Source organism: Penicillium antarcticum (genome assembly GCF_028974205.1).
Source record: "Penicillium antarcticum strain IBT 31339 chromosome Unknown utg000008l_segment0_segment0, whole genome shotgun sequence".
NCBI classification, from domain to species: Eukaryota; Fungi; Ascomycota; class Eurotiomycetes; order Eurotiales; family Aspergillaceae; genus Penicillium; species Penicillium antarcticum.
Genome location: NW_026695306.1, coordinates 1,698,273 through 1,717,464, shown reverse-complemented (window position 1 = coordinate 1,717,464; position 19,192 = coordinate 1,698,273). Strand labels below are relative to the sequence as shown.

At 47.9% G+C, this 19,192-nt stretch overlaps 11 protein-coding genes across 11 annotated transcripts; 7 read left to right on the top strand and 4 right to left on the bottom strand.

Annotated features, from left to right (window-relative positions):
- Positions 1–348: 348 nt before the first annotated feature.
- N7508_008170 (uncharacterized protein) lies at positions 349–894 on the bottom strand (the record flags this gene model as incomplete). Its single annotated transcript, XM_058466234.1, has 1 exon — positions 349–894. The coding sequence occupies one exon, from the start codon at positions 892–894 to the stop codon at positions 349–351; it is 546 nt and encodes a 181-aa protein (XP_058317562.1).
- A 1,113-nt stretch (positions 895–2,007) lies between these two features.
- N7508_008169 (mitochondrial 54S ribosomal protein bL17m) lies at positions 2,008–2,811 on the bottom strand (the record flags this gene model as incomplete). The annotated part of the gene is made up of 2 exons (XM_058466233.1): positions 2,008–2,421; positions 2,596–2,811. 2 exons carry the CDS (start codon positions 2,809–2,811, stop codon positions 2,008–2,010), a joined length of 630 nt encoding a protein of 209 aa, XP_058317561.1.
- A 335-nt stretch (positions 2,812–3,146) lies between these two features.
- On the top strand, positions 3,147–3,585 carry N7508_008168 (MICOS complex subunit Mic12 family protein; the record flags this gene model as incomplete). Its single annotated transcript, XM_058466232.1, has 2 exons — positions 3,147–3,167; positions 3,229–3,585. 2 exons carry the CDS (start codon positions 3,147–3,149, stop codon positions 3,583–3,585), a joined length of 378 nt encoding a protein of 125 aa, XP_058317560.1.
- A 331-nt stretch (positions 3,586–3,916) lies between these two features.
- On the bottom strand, positions 3,917–4,696 carry N7508_008167 (DUF5315 domain-containing protein; the record flags this gene model as incomplete). The annotated part of the gene is made up of 1 exon (XM_058466231.1): positions 3,917–4,696. The coding sequence occupies one exon, from the start codon at positions 4,694–4,696 to the stop codon at positions 3,917–3,919; it is 780 nt and encodes a 259-aa protein (XP_058317559.1).
- A 485-nt stretch (positions 4,697–5,181) lies between these two features.
- rps23 (40S ribosomal protein uS12) lies at positions 5,182–5,748 on the top strand (the record flags this gene model as incomplete). Its single annotated transcript, XM_058466230.1, has 2 exons — positions 5,182–5,440; positions 5,570–5,748. The coding sequence occupies 2 exons, from the start codon at positions 5,182–5,184 to the stop codon at positions 5,746–5,748; spliced, it is 438 nt and encodes a 145-aa protein (XP_058317558.1).
- Positions 5,749–6,368: 620 nt separating this feature from the next.
- On the bottom strand, positions 6,369–7,867 carry N7508_008165 (translation initiation factor eIF2B subunit beta; the record flags this gene model as incomplete). Its single annotated transcript, XM_058466229.1, has 4 exons — positions 6,369–6,441; positions 6,508–7,345; positions 7,401–7,696; positions 7,770–7,867. 4 exons carry the CDS (start codon positions 7,865–7,867, stop codon positions 6,369–6,371), a joined length of 1,305 nt encoding a protein of 434 aa, XP_058317557.1.
- A 582-nt stretch (positions 7,868–8,449) lies between these two features.
- On the top strand, positions 8,450–10,022 carry nemA (Nem1-Spo7 phosphatase catalytic subunit NEM1; the record flags this gene model as incomplete). Its single annotated transcript, XM_058466228.1, has 2 exons — positions 8,450–9,827; positions 9,880–10,022. The coding sequence occupies 2 exons, from the start codon at positions 8,450–8,452 to the stop codon at positions 10,020–10,022; spliced, it is 1,521 nt and encodes a 506-aa protein (XP_058317556.1).
- An 820-nt stretch (positions 10,023–10,842) lies between these two features.
- Positions 10,843–11,781, top strand: N7508_008163 (uncharacterized protein; the record flags this gene model as incomplete). The annotated part of the gene is made up of 1 exon (XM_058466227.1): positions 10,843–11,781. One exon carries the CDS (start codon positions 10,843–10,845, stop codon positions 11,779–11,781), a length of 939 nt encoding a protein of 312 aa, XP_058317555.1.
- Positions 11,782–13,098: 1,317 nt separating this feature from the next.
- Positions 13,099–14,563, top strand: N7508_008162 (metallophosphoesterase family protein; the record flags this gene model as incomplete). Its single annotated transcript, XM_058466226.1, has 4 exons — positions 13,099–13,228; positions 13,282–13,739; positions 13,832–14,118; positions 14,209–14,563. Coding segments are annotated over 4 exons (1,230 nt in total), but the record flags the coding sequence as incomplete, so codon positions are not given.
- A 1,060-nt stretch (positions 14,564–15,623) lies between these two features.
- On the top strand, positions 15,624–17,174 carry N7508_008161 (glycoside hydrolase family 76 protein; the record flags this gene model as incomplete). Its single annotated transcript, XM_058466225.1, has 4 exons — positions 15,624–15,723; positions 15,783–16,030; positions 16,094–16,543; positions 16,599–17,174. The coding sequence occupies 4 exons, from the start codon at positions 15,624–15,626 to the stop codon at positions 17,172–17,174; spliced, it is 1,374 nt and encodes a 457-aa protein (XP_058317553.1).
- Positions 17,175–17,644: 470 nt separating this feature from the next.
- On the top strand, positions 17,645–18,973 carry N7508_008160 (uncharacterized protein; the record flags this gene model as incomplete). Its single annotated transcript, XM_058466224.1, has 4 exons — positions 17,645–17,836; positions 17,905–18,048; positions 18,100–18,170; positions 18,235–18,973. The coding sequence occupies 4 exons, from the start codon at positions 17,645–17,647 to the stop codon at positions 18,971–18,973; spliced, it is 1,146 nt and encodes a 381-aa protein (XP_058317552.1).
- Between the last annotated feature and the right edge of the window lie 219 nt (positions 18,974–19,192).

Sequence of the window (19,192 nt, the reverse complement as noted above, 5' to 3'; positions counted from 1 at the left end):
AACAGAAAAGAGCAAAGCTAGAATCATATGAAATAGACTGCATGTGTTTGAGCTTGCTACAATGGGCTGTTTAGAAGCTTCACTCCATATCATGTATCAATTCAACGATACTGAAAAGTGTATATACAGTGCACGCGTGGGATAATGGATAGCCTTCGCATTGAACCTACACCTTTGCTATCTATACCTTATAGCTTCCGAAGTTCAAACCTATAAATCCCCAAACATACATGCAAACCAACAATAATTAAACAATTTCATCAATTGACATTCATTCCTTCCAACACCCAGCTCAACATTCGTCATATATCCAAACCAATCATGTCAAGTATAATAAAATCCCAAAACTCAAGCAAACCCAATTCCAACTTGATTAGCCTGAGCTTGAGCCCTATTCCTCGCCTGAGTCTCACGGGTACCATAAATAGCAGAAGGAACAATAATAACAGTAAGAAGAACAAGAACTCCCAAAACAGCACCGGCAATAATCCACTGCCGCCGATGAGATTTGCGGTGACGCTTAACAGTGCCCGTCTCTGTCAAGGACTCCGAGTACGGTCTCGAATTGCCGTTGCCATTTGCAGTTCCTGCACGCTGTCTTCCAGATTCGTTCTGCTCGGCCAGGTCCACGGCTTCTTTCTCGATGTCTGTCTCTACCTGCTTTTCATTTGGCATGCCGTTCAGCTCGAGGTTAAGAGAGCGGTCGCTTAGCTCTAGCGTGCAGTCTTCATGGTTCACTTGTAGAGTACAGTCACTCGTGCTAGATTCGATTGTTGGCGGTGGCGGTGGGTGCGATCTTAGTGGCGAGGTGACGGAGACTTCTTTGTATGTGTCTGCGTCGATAGGGTGGGGTGGACCAGTGTTGCGGTAGCGCTTGGGGTTATCAAGAGACATTTTGTCTGCTTTTTAGGTTGCTTGGGCCTTTACTGTACATGGTGGTGGTTAGTAAATCTTGTGCTCTGGGGTGTGTCGTTTGGGGACATCAGTTGCATACTTGAGATAAGAGGGGCATAGAACGGTGAGTATGTGGAACAGAATCTGAGACAATGGAGATTGAGGACTATCAATTCATTGAGTGAATCTGAGACAGGCGATGTTGGGAATATGAGTCCTGGAGCTTCTCCCCAGACGGGGGCAGTTGTCCCGGGGATCTTGCTTTTGTTCGAACAGGCTTGACCGTAAGTTCGAGTGCTAAGATCATACGCTAGAGAAATCTACTATCGATAGCTTTGCATAAACTCCTGGTGCCCCTTGATTGAGAATATTGAGCGAATAGAAGTTGACACTGCAGTTGATATATCAGATTTCTCGAAGAGAAACATGGAATCTTCATAATCAAGTATTGGCTACAAGAGAATTAGCCTCCAAGAGTAATGAGCAGCTCCATCAATTCAATTACTTGCTTACTGCTTCAAATTAAAAATAGACTCGAACATCGCAAAAATTGGTTTTGAATTGACATATGCCTTGTCGATCGTCCGTTGGCAGCAGCCACCAATGTAATATTGTCAATTCACCTATACTTGCTGACCATAATCCGCGAAATAACATTATTGATAGCTAGTTTTGTCCTATGATCTACCTTGCAGTATATAGCTTTCCTAAAGAAGCCCGTCAAACTCAATGTGTCAGGCCTGAAGTCCTAGGCAGGGAAAACACCTTGCAGCGCGCGGACTTGGCCAAAATCCGTCTCTTGAACAGAAAAGGTAACGCCGAAGTATAGCTGGCCCTACCGCTAAAAACGCGGGCTTACACAGAGCCTTGGAAAATACAAAGGGATGACAGTAAAGAGGTATCAGAATCTTTTATACAGAGGCTATGTCACATGCGCAAGTGCAAACGAAGACGAGATGCCATAATAAACAGGAAGAAGACAAAACTCCTGATAATAAAACAGGCAAGACGAACAAAAAAGGAACAGGAAATGATTCCGTCTAAAAGGAACCACCAAGGCCAGACGAGAACATAATCTCGAAATCAAAGAGAACAAAGCCAAAGAAGAGTCATTTACTCAACCTGCTCCTCCTTCTCAGCCTTCTTCTCCTTCCGAGCAAGGCTCAACTTCGAAATAGCCCGCTCAAGAACCTCAACACCATCCTTCCGGAACTGCGTAACCTTCTGCACATTCAACCTCGTCAAACCGTGCGGCACATCCCGGCCCTTGGAGCGCTCGCGCTCCAATGTGCGCGCCGTCATGGCGAAGCGCATATCTTTGGGACCATCGACCAACTCGAGGATCGCCATGGGGTGCTGGGGTTGGGGTTTACGCTCGGCGGGAGCGGCCTTGCTGCCCTTCTTGATGGAGAAGTATTGGATTTTTTGGCTGGGTTCGACGCGCAGGACTCGTGTGTAGCCACCTGGGCGCTCTGCGTAGCGTTCGCGGAGGGGTCCGAAGAGTTTGGGGAGCATCGCGTGTGGTGTCTGGGGTTTGTTAGTGGTGTTGTTTGATAAGAGATTTTGAAGATTCATTGGGGGATTATGAATTGAGGATTGCAAAATTTGACCACGAGAATGAACACTTGAGTTGTCCGTTCCCGTGGCCAGATTAAATTCTCAAGCCGATATCGATATGGGCTTGTTCTGGGTGTCACGTACGTAGAAAATCTCCAATGCCCGTCTCCGGCTCGCCTCGGTATTCTTCTTTCCCAGTGTGATCAGCTTGTCGGCCAGACGTTGGGCCTCCTTGGCCTTGGCCCATGTCGTTGTGATTGTCTCATGCTCGAAGAGGGAGGTGACCAGGTTGCGAAGCAGGGCCTGACGATGCGCGGAGTTCCGGCTCAAATGTCGGTATTTGCCTCCTCCGCCGGCCATGGTGAGGAATTGGAAGTTGAGATAGGGAGAAAAGGAGGGAGAGGAGGGTAAACTGGAGGTATAGTTGAAAATCCGCGGTCAAAGGGCTCCAGGTGTTGCAGGAGACGATGTTCGAAGAATTGTCCCGGGCCCACGGCCAATCGGAGCCCTTCCGCCCACTGCCCGACTTCAGTTTTCCGCGCTGGACTTTGACATTGTTTCGTCGTGTTGTTTTCTTGCTTTTATTCGCAGGCGAATAGCTATATTCCTAGCAAACAAGTCTTTGTGTCTGTGTTCGCTCTCAAACTCTTCACGAACCAGACCAGAATCCGGCGAGCTTACCACCTGCAACAAATATGGGCTTCTTCACCGGCTTTGTACGTTTACCTCGTCTTTACATTAGAAGAGCATTGACTCACTTCATGTTCTCTTGAACAGGCCAGCGGCTTTGCCCTCACAACCTCAATCCTTCTCATCACCGTCCAAGTTCACCGCTCAAATCGCATCCAACAGCGCAAAGCTATCAGCGCTCAGGTCGAACAAATCAACTGGCTGACCTCTTCCATTGGCGCCTATGACCGCCGTAATCTACCAGCAGATGTCCCACGGCGGCGCCGTGAAGAGATAGAGGCTCAAAACCCCTCAGTACCAACCATGAAGGAGATCTTGAAGCAAAAGTGGAACTCGGAACTCGAGGTCTTGACGCGCAAGGCTTACGAAACAAGGTGGGAGGATATGAGAGATGCTGCTATTGAGGGTTGGAAAGCTGCTGCGCGTGTTGTTAAACGGGATTAAAGATCGATTCTGGTCAGGACATGAACCGATTTGGTCTTGTTGAGCCAGAATATATTGGGATGCATGATCATGTTTGTTTCTTTTTTTTTTGGGTTTGAGCATTGGAGTTTGGATACCCTCATTTGATTCTTGTTATAATTTACATGCATTAGTATGATTATGTCCACGGATGTCGTTGCAATGCGTCCAGCGCGTTCTGTGACAGGATGATGCGATGATGTAGGACTTGGCGATGCCCCAAGCATCTTGAGTATTCAGCAGCCATTTGGACGCGAAGACTGAAGAGTATATTTTGATGCTGGACAACAGCGAATGGCCGAGAGATAGCGGCTCACCCGGTATGAGACGAAGGCGCCGTGGTCGCAATACTCTCCGAATCACTCCAGATATCCTTGCTTTCTCGCTCCACAGTGCGCATAGCCTGAGCAACTTCCTCAACTTTGGCAACGACATCCAAAACACCCTGGTTTACCCGGTCAAAGTACCGGTCATTAGCCTCACGACGCTTGCGCGCATGTATAATATCTTTCTCGGTCTCCTCGTCCAGCGTGTGATGCGAGACTGAGCCACGTCCCGCGCTATGTTCAGTCGCTGCATCGTCTTTGATGGCTGTTTCTGCAGTGCCTCGTTGCCGGGCCGTGCTACCCTTAGCACTTGCCGTATCATGGCTAGGATCAGCTACTTCGTCGTCCGCCTCGCTGCGCGCCCAGGCTTGGGCAAGTTTCAGTTGCTTCTGACGTAGATCTTCTAGTGCTTCCGAGTGCTTTTCTCCGAAGACATTCTCGCTCGTCACGGCGCTGAGTTCGACTTCCGATAGAGCGCTCTGCATCTCCTGCCAGATTGCGTCGGATCCGTCCACATCGTTCTTGGATTGACGGCGCGATACAAATGGCGATAAGAGACTGGCTTTTTCTGGGTTCTTACCCTCGTTCCCGAGAGGAGATTTGTTCCGATGGAGTGGTGGAGGTTGATTTCCAGAGGGTGTTGGTAGGGCTGAGGTTGCGGGTGGTACGGATAGGGAGATATTGGAGGCATTGTGTGATGGCGGACCCTGAAACAGAGCCGGTGGAGGTAACCGCTGAGAATTTGTCGTTTTCCTCGTGAGCTCCATCTTGAATCTGTATGCGTAAGTGTAAGTTGAGTGCAAGTGTACGTGTAGACAAGAGGTTATCGATAGCCGATAAGCTATCGTTATCAGCTGACATAACAGGTGGGGGTTACGCCAGTCCCGTGACTCGCTTAGGGCTTACCGCACAAAGTCACCTGAGGCGCATCCAAAGCGAGTGTGGTTCAAGGGAATTCCGGAACTCTTCGACTTTTCGACAATCGACCTCCAGCCTTTGGCGACAACACCCCTTCCCAGTCGGTACGTATTATCGATACCCTGTTATTCCTACCGTCCTATTCTTTGTGTTTCTCGAAATTATTTGAGAATTCCTCGCGAGATCCTCCTGATACCATCGCATCACGCACAAAAAATCGGCTTCCCACAACCGTCGACAGCCATCGCAATCCACACAACCACCGTTGCAAGCGACTCGAGGCTAACATTCTTCTCTTCGCTCAGTTGTACCGTCGAACACATAAACCGCCAACATGGGTAAAGGAAAGCCACGTGGTTTGAACGCCGCCCGCAAGCTCCAGGCTCACCGCAAGGATCAGCGCTGGGCTGACGACCACTTCAAGAAGCGTCTCCTCGGAACCGCCTTCAAGTCTTCTCCCTTCGGTGGTGCTTCCCACGCCAAGGGTATCGTCCTCGAGAAGGTCGGTGTTGAGGCCAAGCAGCCCAACTCCGCCATTCGCAAGTGTGTCAAGGTTCAGCTCATCAAGAACGGCAAGAAGGTCGCTGCTTTCGGTGGGTAACCCTATATATTCCCTCATTGTTCGACGATTGAAAACTACAAATCAAGCCCAAACGACAACCCAGTACCATCGAACAACAAACCATTCTTCGAAACGAATGCTAACCAGGATCTTCTATTAGTCCCCAATGACGGTTGTCTGAACTTCATCGACGAGAACGACGAGGTCCTCCTTGCCGGTTTCGGTCGTAAGGGTAAGGCCAAGGGTGATATTCCCGGTGTCCGTTTCAAGGTCGTCAAGGTCTCCGGTGTTGGTCTCGCCGCTCTCTGGAAGGAGAAGAAGGAGAAGCCCCGCTCTTAAGCAAGTCAACAAGTTTTCTTCTTTGTTGTCCGATATCAAAAATGCAGCGACCGGGAGCCTCGGTGTATGGGAAAGGTGCCGGACGGAAAGCCCGCCTCATCAGCGCCTTGATTTCATGAGATCTTTTCTTTTTGGGGAGTCCCCCGGCGGGTTTTTTCGTCTGGAACGTGATGGATACGCTAAGCGAATTAAACACGATTGATACAAATTCCAAAAGATTATGGCGCCATGACTTTTTATTCACTAACTTGACTCGATTGGAGTTGAGTATAGTCTATTTTAACGTAGCGTAGACCCGTCTTTTGATTTGACGACTACTATACAGTGTCGTACTAATGCCTAAGTACTGCCCATGTGGTTAGACATCCTGAGCATATTCGCGCTATATATAATTTAGGTTATTAGTGTCTTAGTGTGGAGTTGCCCTGCAGATATATTTGACTATGATTGCATTTGGTACTGAATGTCAAGTCTATGTCCCCTAAGGTATCCCAGGGATTCTAATACTCCTCTCACATATCAATCGTCAAGCATCATTCCTCGGGTATCGTTCGTGCATGTCCCTCATTTTCAGTTATTTTCATCAATGATCTACTACAGCTGTCTGTCACGCCGCCAGCTTAGAAGCTGATATCTTCTTTGCGGTAGTGGTCAGACACAATACGGTAGAGGTATGATGGGGCATGACCACCGCTGGAAAAAAAGCTGAATGTCAGTATATAGGCTCCTACAGAGGTAAAAATGATGTTTCAAACTTACAGATTTGTGATATAGAGATCGACTAGTTCCGCGGGAACGTAATCGTAGATGGGATTTTGAACATCGATTTGATCGACGAGATCACCATCCTCATAGGAGAGGACCTTGCTTGCATCACCATACTCGATAAGGGAGTCAAAGTCGAAGGGATAGACTGGGCTGAGCTTGTACACTCCGCTCACTACCACGATGGGGGTCTGGTGGACCTTGGCGGCACGGGCAATGACACGAGTACCGGCTGCGGCGACAAGGCCACCATTAGCAAGGACGGAGTGTGTTCCCAAGATGACCTTGTTGACTCGGGACATGAGGGCGAAGACGGCAGAGTCTGGGATGAGGATTACGGTGATGCCGTGCTCGATCAGTGGCTTCTGGAAAGTTTCGAAGCCGAGGTTGTCATCATCGTGCATGCTACCACCACTGACGGTAGCGTGTGTAGCCTCATGGTTATTCGGGTATGATTCGGCGTGGATGACAGTGAACTTGCGCTTAGCGGCGGCCTTGAGCAGGAATTTTTGAACCGTTGTGGACGATGTGTGTGTGAGGATGATCTCGTTCGAGTGAATGTGATCCAAAGCATAGGCAGCAATCTGATCGTCGACCTGGCCCAACTCGTCAATGATCTCGCCAATACCATCCAACACCTCGGCCCGAACGTCCTTGCTAGGCCCGTGGCCGGGAAGCCGTCCACCTGGAGATAGAGATCCCGGGGTGCTCGGGAGAGAGTGCTCGGGTTCTGGGTGGGAGAGAAGGCTGAACATAGAAGTCAGAGGGGGGCGAGCGGATCTATCCTCGGGTCTAAAGGAGGGCGAATCGCTGTTCAGAGGCAATGATGGGTCTAACAGTAGGTGTGAGTCACCGGTATAGATATGGGACAAAGACCTTGAACTAACCGTCAAATGCGCGGGGTGTTTGGGGCTGACTCTCTGAGCCCACATCACTGAGGGCGAATTCTGCTTCGCGATCATCCTCCGCTTCGTCGCGAATAAGACCGAGGACTCGGCGCACAATATTGCCCACAACCATCTCGCGCGGTTGCGCAGCCATCAGCCGCCTTCCCACACCTTGCACCCGCTCAATGAGCTTTGCGGGGTCTGCTGTGCGGCATGCTGAGATGACACTGCGCAGCAAGTAAGCAGTTGCCGTGGCACATGAACGCGAATGGCGGATTTGGCGGCGCTTGAGCAATCTAGATAGAGTTACTATATTAGCAACCTGACTTCGGCGGGGTAATTTGGATGAAATGGACTCTTGAGACGTACGAAATGAGATTTTCAATTGAGGTATCGATCGGATTAGTCTTAAGAGATTTCAGAAAAGACGCCAGGCCCGGCGTGAGGGCCAAAGACGTAGCCGGCATAACGAAGTGGGATTTCACGTCGTAAGATGTCTGCGCAGGTTAGCGGTTGGAGCAATCAACTGTACAATCGAATATTTCACATACACTGATTTCAAATTCAAGCAGCTACAGCCAGATCAGTAATAAGAAATGTCCGTCGAGAGGGAATTTTAAGTGAAGCCGAACAAAGTGGGAGACAATGAACGATTTTCTGCCGTTTGATCTTGTCCGCTTCCCCACACTCTCTGATCCTCGCTTTCTTGTTTCCCAACGCCTTTCGCTTTTAGAATTTCGCTTTCAGTGTTCCTTCTTTGATTCTTTGTGCTTTTTTTGGGGGACTTCCCTACATTTTCCGCTTCGAACTCGCGGTAGAAATCAGACTGGGGTCGCGGAAACAGTTCCGAGGCACGGGTGACTGGCGCATTGAGGTCGGTACCTAGATAGAACTTCACAACACGATCAGCTTACGCCTCCTTGCCCTCCCCCTCTCTCCAACCATATTCCCACCAAATCTCATGGGCCGCTTCAAGTGGTTTTGATGATTCGCTCACGGTCCGTCCAATAGATCGTTGTGCCCCTGTCTCCCGTGGGCCTTGAGGGAAGATGAACTCGCTGAACATCCTGTCCTCGCGAGTCATTGGTCAATCTTCCATCTCTCCACGTCCACGATCGCAATCCCAAAGTGATAGCAAACGCACAAGTCTGCCAAGCGACTTGTCGAAACTCCGATCTTACAGCGAGAACAACTTTCGAGCTCTTGACACCGAGAAGAGCTACAACGATGGACCACCGCGGGTGGATGAAGATGCAGAGGAGGATACGACGTATGGCTTAGATGAAAAGACACCATTACTGCATGAGCCTCAAAAGGACAGCACGATCACGACCCGAAGCACCTGGCGGCTAATCACCCACCGGATCTTCGATGCGATTACGGAAACCATCAGATTCATTCTATCTACGCTCGCCGCCCCCGGTGTCTATGTCGCTCAATGCTTCCAAGCTGATGATGGTCGCTACTCTCTGTTCGCACCTGTCCGGAAGTTGTGGCGCTCCTCTGCCGAACTAACGACCCGGCCGGATAAAGGGGAGAATCGACGGCGGAGTGGCTCCACCCGCAAGCTTCGACCCCAAGCATCACATGAATCCATAATATCAACAACCTCGGAGTCAGATACAGATCGACGGCTTTCCAAGAATCACAGTGGGAAGAACCGGCCGACGAAGACGAAAGGCCACGACCCAGATCCAATCCCGGAAGAGAATACACCTCGACGTTCCATACGAATCAAACTCCATCATGAAGAATCTCACAAACAACAGCGTCACCGACGGTCACAGAGTGCAGAAATGGGACCGCCAATGCCCGAGGGTGTCTCTCGGGTCCAGGGCGCCGTCCATCTGGACAGCTTGAAGTCCCCAACCTCTGGATCCGTCCACCGTATCACCAAGTACCCTCACTCTCCAACCCCTCCACGCCCACTTCTCCCACAACGGGTGCCTTCGTATACTGCAGCTCCACGCAATGCCAGACTCCCGCAGAAGACTTTGGTATTGGACCTTGACGAGACCCTGATCCACTCCCTCGCCAAGGGTGGCCGCATGTCTAGTGGCCACATGGTAGAGGTCAAGCTCTCCATGCCTACGACTACTGCATTGTCACCCGGTGGGCCGCAAACGACGTTGGGTCCTCAGCATCCAATCTTGTACTATGTCCACAAACGACCACACTGCGACGAATTCCTGCGCAAGGTCAGCAAGTGGTATAAGTTGGTCATCTTCACGGCAAGTGTCCAAGAGTATGCCGATCCCGTGATCGACTGGCTCGAGCAAGAACGTAAATACTTCCAAGGCCGCTATTACCGCCAGCATTGCACATTCCGCAACGGCGCGTATATCAAGGATCTCAGTTCCGTAGAACCGGATCTGAGCAAGGTCATGATTCTGGACAATAGCCCAATGAGCTACATCTTCCACGAAGGTAACGCTCACGTTTTCCACGCGCTGTATAACCGACTAACACCCACTTCCAGATAATGCAATCCCCATCGAAGGCTGGATCAACGACCCCACGGATAACGGCCTACTCCATCTGGTCCCCATGTTCGAAGCTTTGCAGTACGTTACAGACATCCGGGCTCTACTGGCACTTCGCCGTGGAGAGACCGAGACATAATCGCGGGTTTTGGCATTTGCATCCACGGATGCGCATGTAGGTGTATAAGGGATTTGTGTTTTTTAGAGCGAGGTTCACTTCAATCATAAAAGAACAAAAAAAAAGAAGAAGAAACGGACAATGGAGCGAATTGAGGACCGACCGACGCGATCATGCTAGCGCAGTTATTCATAATAGCATTGTGTCTTTGTTATATTTCTAGGAATGGAATGGAAACCCGTACATACGATTTGATTTGATTCAGTATTAACACCCAACAGAGGCTATCAGTCTTTTAACACCTGTGTCCTTGTATGTTCTCGATGATTCAGCCGAGGCAGCCGATAATGAGGAAACAAGAAGTACACTTGCTTCGAACATGTAGAAACTTTGTCATACTCTGTAGCACCGTGCACACTTGTAAGTCTTGTTGCGGTGAATGGTAGTTTGAGACCAGCAGACATTTACCAACGCAGCAATCGAGATCATTAGATACTTCAGGTTTATATAGGCTTTCCTGCCTTGCCCTAGTCTCCTAATATTTAGTCGGTAGTCCATCCACAGTGGCATGCAGCTTACGCCTGATGCACCCATGGACAACGCATGCAGCTTTGCCAATCAATGAGCCTGGCAACTTCAGGATTCTATCACATTTGTCAATAATGAATCTCAAGGCAGAAGATCTGCAGTGGCTGCAGACGCCAAGTGCCCGACTCGAGGCTGAGTTGTGCAGTTCGCCATTCTCCGCCCCTTGAACTCAAATACTTCACGCGCGGAAGTATTTAAGTCAAAACATGACCTGGATGTGCTTATTATCACAACAGTCAAGGCCATCTCCAAGATGTTCAAAATCCCAACACTCATACTCCTCCTTGCCTGCCACACGCTAAGTGCCGATCTCCGGGAGATCTACCGATTCCCCAATGGAACATGGATCGAAAACATCGCAGCTCGAACAAACGGCAACCTCCTTGTCACGCTAATTAACAAGCCAGAGCTGTGGCAGATTAACCCCTGGACTCGATCTGGCCATGCCTCTGCGCACCTAGTCCACCACTTCGACGAGGCAAAACAAATGAACGGAATCGCCGAGTTGGAGCAGGATACATATGCCATTATAGCCTCTGATTCTGTCTGGACGATTAGCCTCGGCCAAAATGGAGGTGCCTCTATCCCAGAGCATATCGCGACATTCCCGTCAGGTCTCCTGAATGGGATGGCTACTTTGGATGGAGGGAGAGCGGTTGTTCTCTCGGATTCGGAGCGCGGTCTTATTTACAGACTTGATATGCAGACCGGTGAATATACTGTTATACACCAGGATAAGACGATGGCTCCGGCCGATTATCTAGGCTTGCAGCTTGGGATTAATGGTCTGAGGGTTGCGCGCGATTATCTGTACTACAGCAACACTGCCAAGCGGCTTTTCTGTCGTGTTCGTATTGACCTTCGTACAGGCCAGGCGAAGGGTCCGTATGAGGTTATCAGTGGAGGTGTTTTGTCTGATGATTTTGCTGTTGGACCTGGTGATGTTGGGTTCTTGGCGGGTGCTATGGATAATGTCGTTACCAAAGTTTGGCCTGATGGATATCATGAGATTGCTGCTGGGTCGAAGAATTCAACCCTGTTAATGACTGCTACATCTGCAGCTTTTGGCAGAGGGAAGAGTGATCGTGGAGTTCTTTATGTTACCACTGGCGGGGAGACGGAACTTCCTGTTAATAGCACTGTTACTAGAGGGGGGAAGGTGATGGCTCTTGCTGTCGACTCCTATGTATAACTCTACATGTTGCCTATGTATCGAAGGGGTTTGGCGATGGGTAACCTTGATGTGTCCAGAAGAGCGAGTCTGGATTATGATCTTAGACAGGAAAACAGGACAGGCTCGAAGCCAAACGGGGCTTGATCATTTATATGTATAGGCACGTTAGCGCTTTGGCTGTTTGTTGTATTTCAGTGATAGCGTTCGAAGTCCGATGAATTTACCCGAGATCTTTCGCAGATGTATGCACGGCTAGTATTGCACCCAGATTGTCTTTTGGGTGTAGACCTTCGTATATACGCAATGAATACAGATAGCATAGTTTTGATCACATGAGTATTAAGAATCTGTAAATTTGCCTCTCTCGCCCCTCAAAGAGTATATGGTCTACGGGAAAGTTACAGTATAACCGGGTCTTTTGCCTTATATTAGTAGCGACGTAACATGTTGAAAAGTGATGATGCTGCCAATGCACTTGCCCATATATGAGCCAAGCAAGTCGAAGCCATCATAATTTAATCAGCCATTCATAAATTTTGTTTTATACATTGACTTTGTTTGATACGAGCGTGATCCGTTGTCTGCATAAAGTCAATCGAAAAGGAGGCTTACCCAATCTCGAAAATCCGATTGGTCGGCGATGTATTTCTCATATCCACGCTAGTCTTGAACTATATATGAGATGTAATTTAGCAATATAAACAACAGCAGCTGTGAAAAGGAGAACCAAGGTCGGACTTAGCATGTCCAGGGCCGAAGATATATGCCCTGCTGACAGGTGGGGCTATATCCGAGGTCATGATTGGTTTTCTGCACTACCATCACCAATGTCTAAAATCTAAATGAGACCCACTTTGCTCCCAACGCCCATCTTGGCCATGACGTATCATAAGCAGATTGCATGACTCTACACATAAAGTTGACCAGATCTAACAAAATTCAAGGCTCTTGGCACTCAAGACATCCCTAATAGACTTGGAGTCTCTAGCAGGAGAAGAAAACGTAAAGTTGGGCATGGATCTCAATACATGTACTCCCGCAACCGGATGACCCAAACTTCGGGCTTCTATAGGAATACATGCAATACTACATACACCATAGAACTTAGTATGAGCTGCATCTTCGGTATCCCAACCATGGATCATGCGGGATGCCGAGCTTTCTCTCTTATTACCGGCTTGGCACCGCCGTTTCTGTAAGGTTACATTAAATAGTCTTTTTCAAGGCATATATAATGCTATAGCTCGAAGTGCTTGGCTGTGGAGAGGCCCTTGGCACTGCTCTATTATAGAATAAGGAGTTCCCCGGGTCTTGTTCTGCTGGTTTTGCATCAGCTGCTTACATAGCATAATGCAAACTCGCAAGGCAGTAATACCGCAACGGCGAGATGTCGATCGGATACTGCGCTTTACAGAGCGTGGAACTTTTCAAATCTCGGTCTTCAGTGATTTGCATTTTGCAGAAGGTATACGCAAGGTCTCAACCACTTATCCAGATTCCGTATTCACAACATTACAGATGAAGGAAAGGACAACAAAACAAGAAAAGTGATTGAGACAATTCTCTCGTCGGAAGAAGCACAACTTGTTGTGTTGAACGGAGACCTAATATCTGGGGAAGCGCTCAAAAATGCCAATTCTTCCAGCAAATACGTTGATCGGATTTTTGCTCCAGTAGTTGACAAAGACCTACCATGGGCAACGACATACGGGAACCACGATAGTGAACTCAATCTCGACCCTGAAGATATCTTTCGCCGAGAACAGACATACCAAAATTCCTTAACGCAGCAGCAAGTATCGGGCTCTACTGCTGGAGTTACGAACTATTATCTACCTATCTTTGCACACGATGCTTCAACTGATGCAACGCCAGTGTTCATCTTGTGGTTCTTTGATAGTCAGGGTGGTCACTATCATATCGACGAAAATTATAACGGGACATCCGTTCCGAGGCAAAATTGGGTCGATGATTCGGTAAGATATCATACTATCCAGGATCAAAGATCATATCTGGCTTGGCAATCCAATCCCCTCCAATTTAGATGATACAGACTAACAGCGTCCAGGTTCTACAATGGTTCAAAAACGCTAAAGCCAATCTTAAATACACATACGGCGACCCAATTCCCTCTATAGCTTTCGTTCATATCCCTGTTTTCCCAATGCGCGCGTTTCAACAGACTGGTGTCAGTCCAAGTAAGGAACCAGGAATCAATGGCGAGCGAGTTCAGCAACAAGGCTATGGTAACGACAACATCAAATATGACTCCCAAGATCATTCTTTTATTCAAGCATTGTTGAACACCACCGGACTCGTGGCGACATTTAGTGGTCATGATCATGACAACGACTGGTAAGTCAAATCATTCCGATTAATTTATATTGAGCACACCCCTGTTGCTATACTAAATTAGGAACATATACTAATCTCTTGTTGATTCAGGTGCTTCAAATGGAACGGTACACTATCTGGCCTCGACATTTCAGGGAATGGCATCAACATGTGCTATGGCCGACATACGGGGTATGGAGGGTACGGAGATTGGGCTCGTGGGGGCAGACAGATCTTGCTAGATCAACAACAGCTTGGAGATGATGTGCGGAGTTGGGTTCGATTGGAGGATGGGTCTGTTTCTGGAAATGTTCATTTGAATAACACTTATGGGCAAGATCGATATCGGTTGGTGGAGAAGAGAATGACCGGACAAGGTGATATTCTTTCTTCACAACTTTATTCTGTTGTATATGTGTGGGTATTTTTCTTTTCGTTATTTCTGGCTCAGATATTGAGAATCTGAGATTCATTCCTTACTTTGGCTTTTGATAAACAGTAGTCTACATGCTAATTGTTGACTTATATATGGGGTTATCAGGCAGTGCCACGCTATTGTAAGCAATTATGAAGAGATATTATGTAGTGATTCTGTATGGCAATCAACATGAAGTTGATGCCTTGCAAGGAGGCTCCAATATCCAGGTCACGTGCAACCGTCTGTGCTTCAACCAAGCATTTTAGCTTTAGTCCAGCCGCTTTTTCAGCCGCACAGAATATCATGTCTTCAATCAATATAAACCTCTAACAAGTCAACTTAACAGGCACACCAAATAATGAACATCCAATACATGGACCCTGAGGCCAAACCCCTGTGGGTCAGCACTGCGTGATCGACAGAACAGGCTCTCCCGCTTCTGACGTCAGAGGCCCCTGGATTAGCCCCACTGGGGTCCAGAGCGAGTCAGCCTGAACACGGAGCAAGGGATTGAAAGCAAAAAGAACATGTATATGTCTAATAGAAGGATTTGGGAGAAGGGACACAACATATAGTCCACAAAAATTGGACACACGACTGGGGAAACTTGGAGAGTGTCAAACATGAAACAAGAGTGCCCCAGAACCACAGATTGCTTGTCTCGCGCTTACACGCGTTGTGGGCTTGGCATACGTTGAATCTGACCAACGGTGGGTATTCTCCAACCCTACCCAAAGATCCGCAAACAAAAAAACCTCATACTATTCGTCTGCACACAGTTGACCCTGGACTGGAGGACATGGTAATTTCCACTGAACGCAAGACTAGGGGCTGGAAACCAAGCAACCCTTATATACAGCTCATCCTCGGCCATACTGGTGGCGAGATGATAGATCTACACTGGACTGATCGGCACACACTTGCTAATCAGAGGCCAAAAGCTTGCAATTCCCTTGTGGAAAAGTGGAGGCCCTGAAACTATTTTTAATTTGTTTGCTCATACATCATTGTCGCATCCCCGACTTTCTGTTATGCGAGATTCCATTCTTTCCCCCGACCACCCCTTCTCCCCTCATTCCGATCCTATTCATGATTGATCTGATACGAGATGCAATTATCTGGCACATGGCCCATGCTTAGCGGCTTTATCACATTCTTGATCTTTTCATGTTTAGTGCGGGCCATTGATTTAGACATCAATGATCAAGGTATGGTGCAGTGGACACCATGTTGTCGAAGATCAGAGACTAACTTCGCGCTCGAACAGACTCTCTCCAAGATGCTGCCAGTACGACGGTCTACGCGGCCATGAAATACTATTACGGAAATGAGACTGGACAAATTCCCGGTGCTTTCCCCGACAAATGGTGGGAAGGCTCAGCATTGTTCATGGTGCTGCTCCAGTACTGGCATTGGACCGGCGACACAACCTATAACGAGGAGCTGAGCATCGGAATGGAGCACCAGGGTGGTGATGACGGAAACTACATGCCCAGCAACTACAGTAGCTACCTGGTGAGGACCACCCCTTTCGCGCCCTCCCACCGCATTTATATACTCATATTAACCTTCAAACAGGGCAATGACGACCAGTCATTCTGGGGCCTTGCAGCGATGATGGCAGCCGAGTTGCAGTTCCCCGATGTCTCCGATGGGTTCTCCTGGCTTTCTTTGGCTCAGGGCACCTTCAATTCGCAGGTGAAGCGGTGGGACACCACGGCATGTGGTGGTGGACTTCGGTGGCAGATTTTCCCTTACCAGTCTGGATACGCGATGAAAAACACGGTATCCAACGGTGGTCTGTTCCAATTGTCTGCTCGTCTTGCTCGCTACACCAATGATAAACAATATACCGATTGGGCGGAGAAGATCTGGGATTGGACCGAGGATTCGGTCTTGCTCAACAACCAGACATGGTTTGTTGCTGATTCGACTGATATGTCCAATGATTGCAAGACCAGTGGCAACTATCAGTGGACATATAACTATGGTACTTTTATGATGGGCGCAGCCTACATGTACAACTTGGTAAGTTGCTAGCAAAGCGCGAATTTACCACCAATCGCTAATAATTTATTGACAGACCAATGGCGACGACATCTGGTTGACACGAGTAAACGGTCTCCTCACCAAAATGTCCAAGACATTTTTCATCAACAATAACGTCCTGGAGGATGTAACCTGCGAGCCAACAGAGCAATGTAACAACAACGAAATTCTCTTCAAGGGACTCGTATCATCATGGCTAGCATTCACGGCACTCCTCGTCCCATCAACCTACGACACAATCGTACCAAAACTCCAAAGCTCCGCCCAAGCCGCCGCAAAGTCCTGTACCGGAAAAGGCAACAACACATGCGGTGTACGCTGGTATAAATCAGCATGGGATGGCTGGCAGGGAATGGAGGAGGAAATCAGTGCCTCGAACATCTTCCTTGCCAACATGATCGGCTTCGACAATGGCAAGAAAGGGCCCGTGACTGCTGATACTGGTGGTAATAGCACCAGTAACCCGAATGCGGGTGAGGGCAGTGGTGACTCGTCTAGTCATAACTTTGCTCCTATTAGTACCGGTGACAAGGCCGGTGCTAGTATCTTGACCCTTATCTTGGTCTTTGGGTGGGTTGGTGCTATGGGCTTTATGCTTCTTGGAGGCTGATTTATCCGGTATATACTTTGTTTTGTTATGCATTGTTGTGATTATGGGAGGGAATTGGTTTCCAGTAATGTACATATAAAGGCTTTTTCTTATATTCAAACATTTCTATTCAAAATCATTCGTAAAATGAGTAATGCGTAACTTACATTGACCTGCGCCAGATGCAAAACCAAACTTCCAAACTCTTTGCTCGGAAGATGATCACTTTCAATCTCAAAAATTGGTAAGGAATTGTATTTCAAAAGTGGCAGTTGACTGATTTTCCGGATATAGTGTTTGGTTGTTGTGTTGCATTCCTGACACCGCACGCGGCACTGTAAATGTGAAGAAGAGCCGCATATAGCAAGAATGTTAGAGACCACTTCATATCGCATTCAATGGTTTATTAACATTCAAATGAATCAAATTTCACAATTTTGATGCAGGTAGCCCATCATTTACTTGGGCACACATCTTTGCGCTATCTCACCATGGCTTCCCAATTGCCCAATAAGACTTACAAGATATTTTCGACCATCATCGCGCTTTTCATTTCCTACGTACTTCTGTCAATCTTTTTCGGAAACACTCCAGAGACTCTGTGGCCACAGAAACTGTCTCGGTTTTCGCAAAGTGCTATTCGCGATGGAGCGCTCGACCACATTTCTAACAGCACGCTCGGGGTTAGTACTCAGCTTCGATCGATGGTGCTATTGACAGCATCGATATTGACTAACTCTTACGATAATAGTTTGAGCACGTATATGCTATCGGTTTGAAAGAGCGTACAGACAAACGCGATTTCCTTACGGTATCAGCCTCAGTATCTGGCTTCCAAGTTGAGTGGCTTGACGGTGTTCGCCCGCAAGAATTACAACAGAAGGCGCTACCTAAGGTCTGTTCTTATATGAAAGTTTCACAATTTTTCAACTGATTTTGAATGCAGGGATACAACCTTTCAGTTAATACTCCCAGTGAGATTGGATGTTGGCGAGCTCACATGAATGCATTGACCAAGTACGTTGACGCTCATCTTCTTTGTATAAAAGGATTTATCTAATCTTCAGTTGTGGGAAACTAGTGTTCTTACCAATTCATATTCAACCGCCTTGATACTTGAAGATGATGCCGACTGGGACGTGAACATCAAGAGTCAACTCCAAGAATTCGCTCATGGCCTACACTCTCTGAAAGGAAGCAAACCAACCGAGCAAGCTCCTTACGGAACTGACTGGGATCTTCTCTGGATTGGAGGGTGTTCATCAGGACCTGATACCAACGAAACTCGATACTACGCCATACCCGAGGACCCAACAGTCCCAAGTGTCAAAAATCGCGGCACATGGTCAGGCCCCCTTGATAGCTGGAAGGAAATATTCCCCGAAGACTCAACACGTTTTGTTTACCGCGCTAGAGAAGGCTGCTGCACTTATGGATATGCTGTCTCGAACAGAGGGGCAAGGAAAATCCTCACTGCTCTCGCTATTGATCACATAGAAGGACCGGTCGACAATTCTATGTCTGAACTGTGCGGTGGTCTTGGTGATCGCCAGCGAATTGAATGTTTCGCACCTTTCCCCAATCTCATCGGCACATATAGACCAGCGGGTCCGGCATACAAAGATTCCGATATTCAAAACGGCGACCAGACAATGCACGGGGAACTTTCTCATAACATGGTGTATAGCACACGGCGCAACATTCATGAACTGATATCTGACCAGGAAACAGTGCTGTCGCAATGGGGAACAGAATCTTGGTCACCAGCAGAAATCCGTCCCAAGGAGTTTGTCTACCCACGAGGCTACCTTGTTAACTAGTTTGGTTGCTACTTTTTGTGTTCTTTTCTTTCCCTCACATCCTCAATATTTTGTTTTTTTTTTTTTTTTTTTCTCTTGTGTTTTTATTGTTCGATATCTGTATCAAGAGCAATCATTTTGTTAAGGAGCATACATTTCGGAGACAGATTTATCAGAGATTAGCTAAGAAATATCACTGTAAATATGAAAAATGACCAATAGAAAAAGGAAACAGAAACA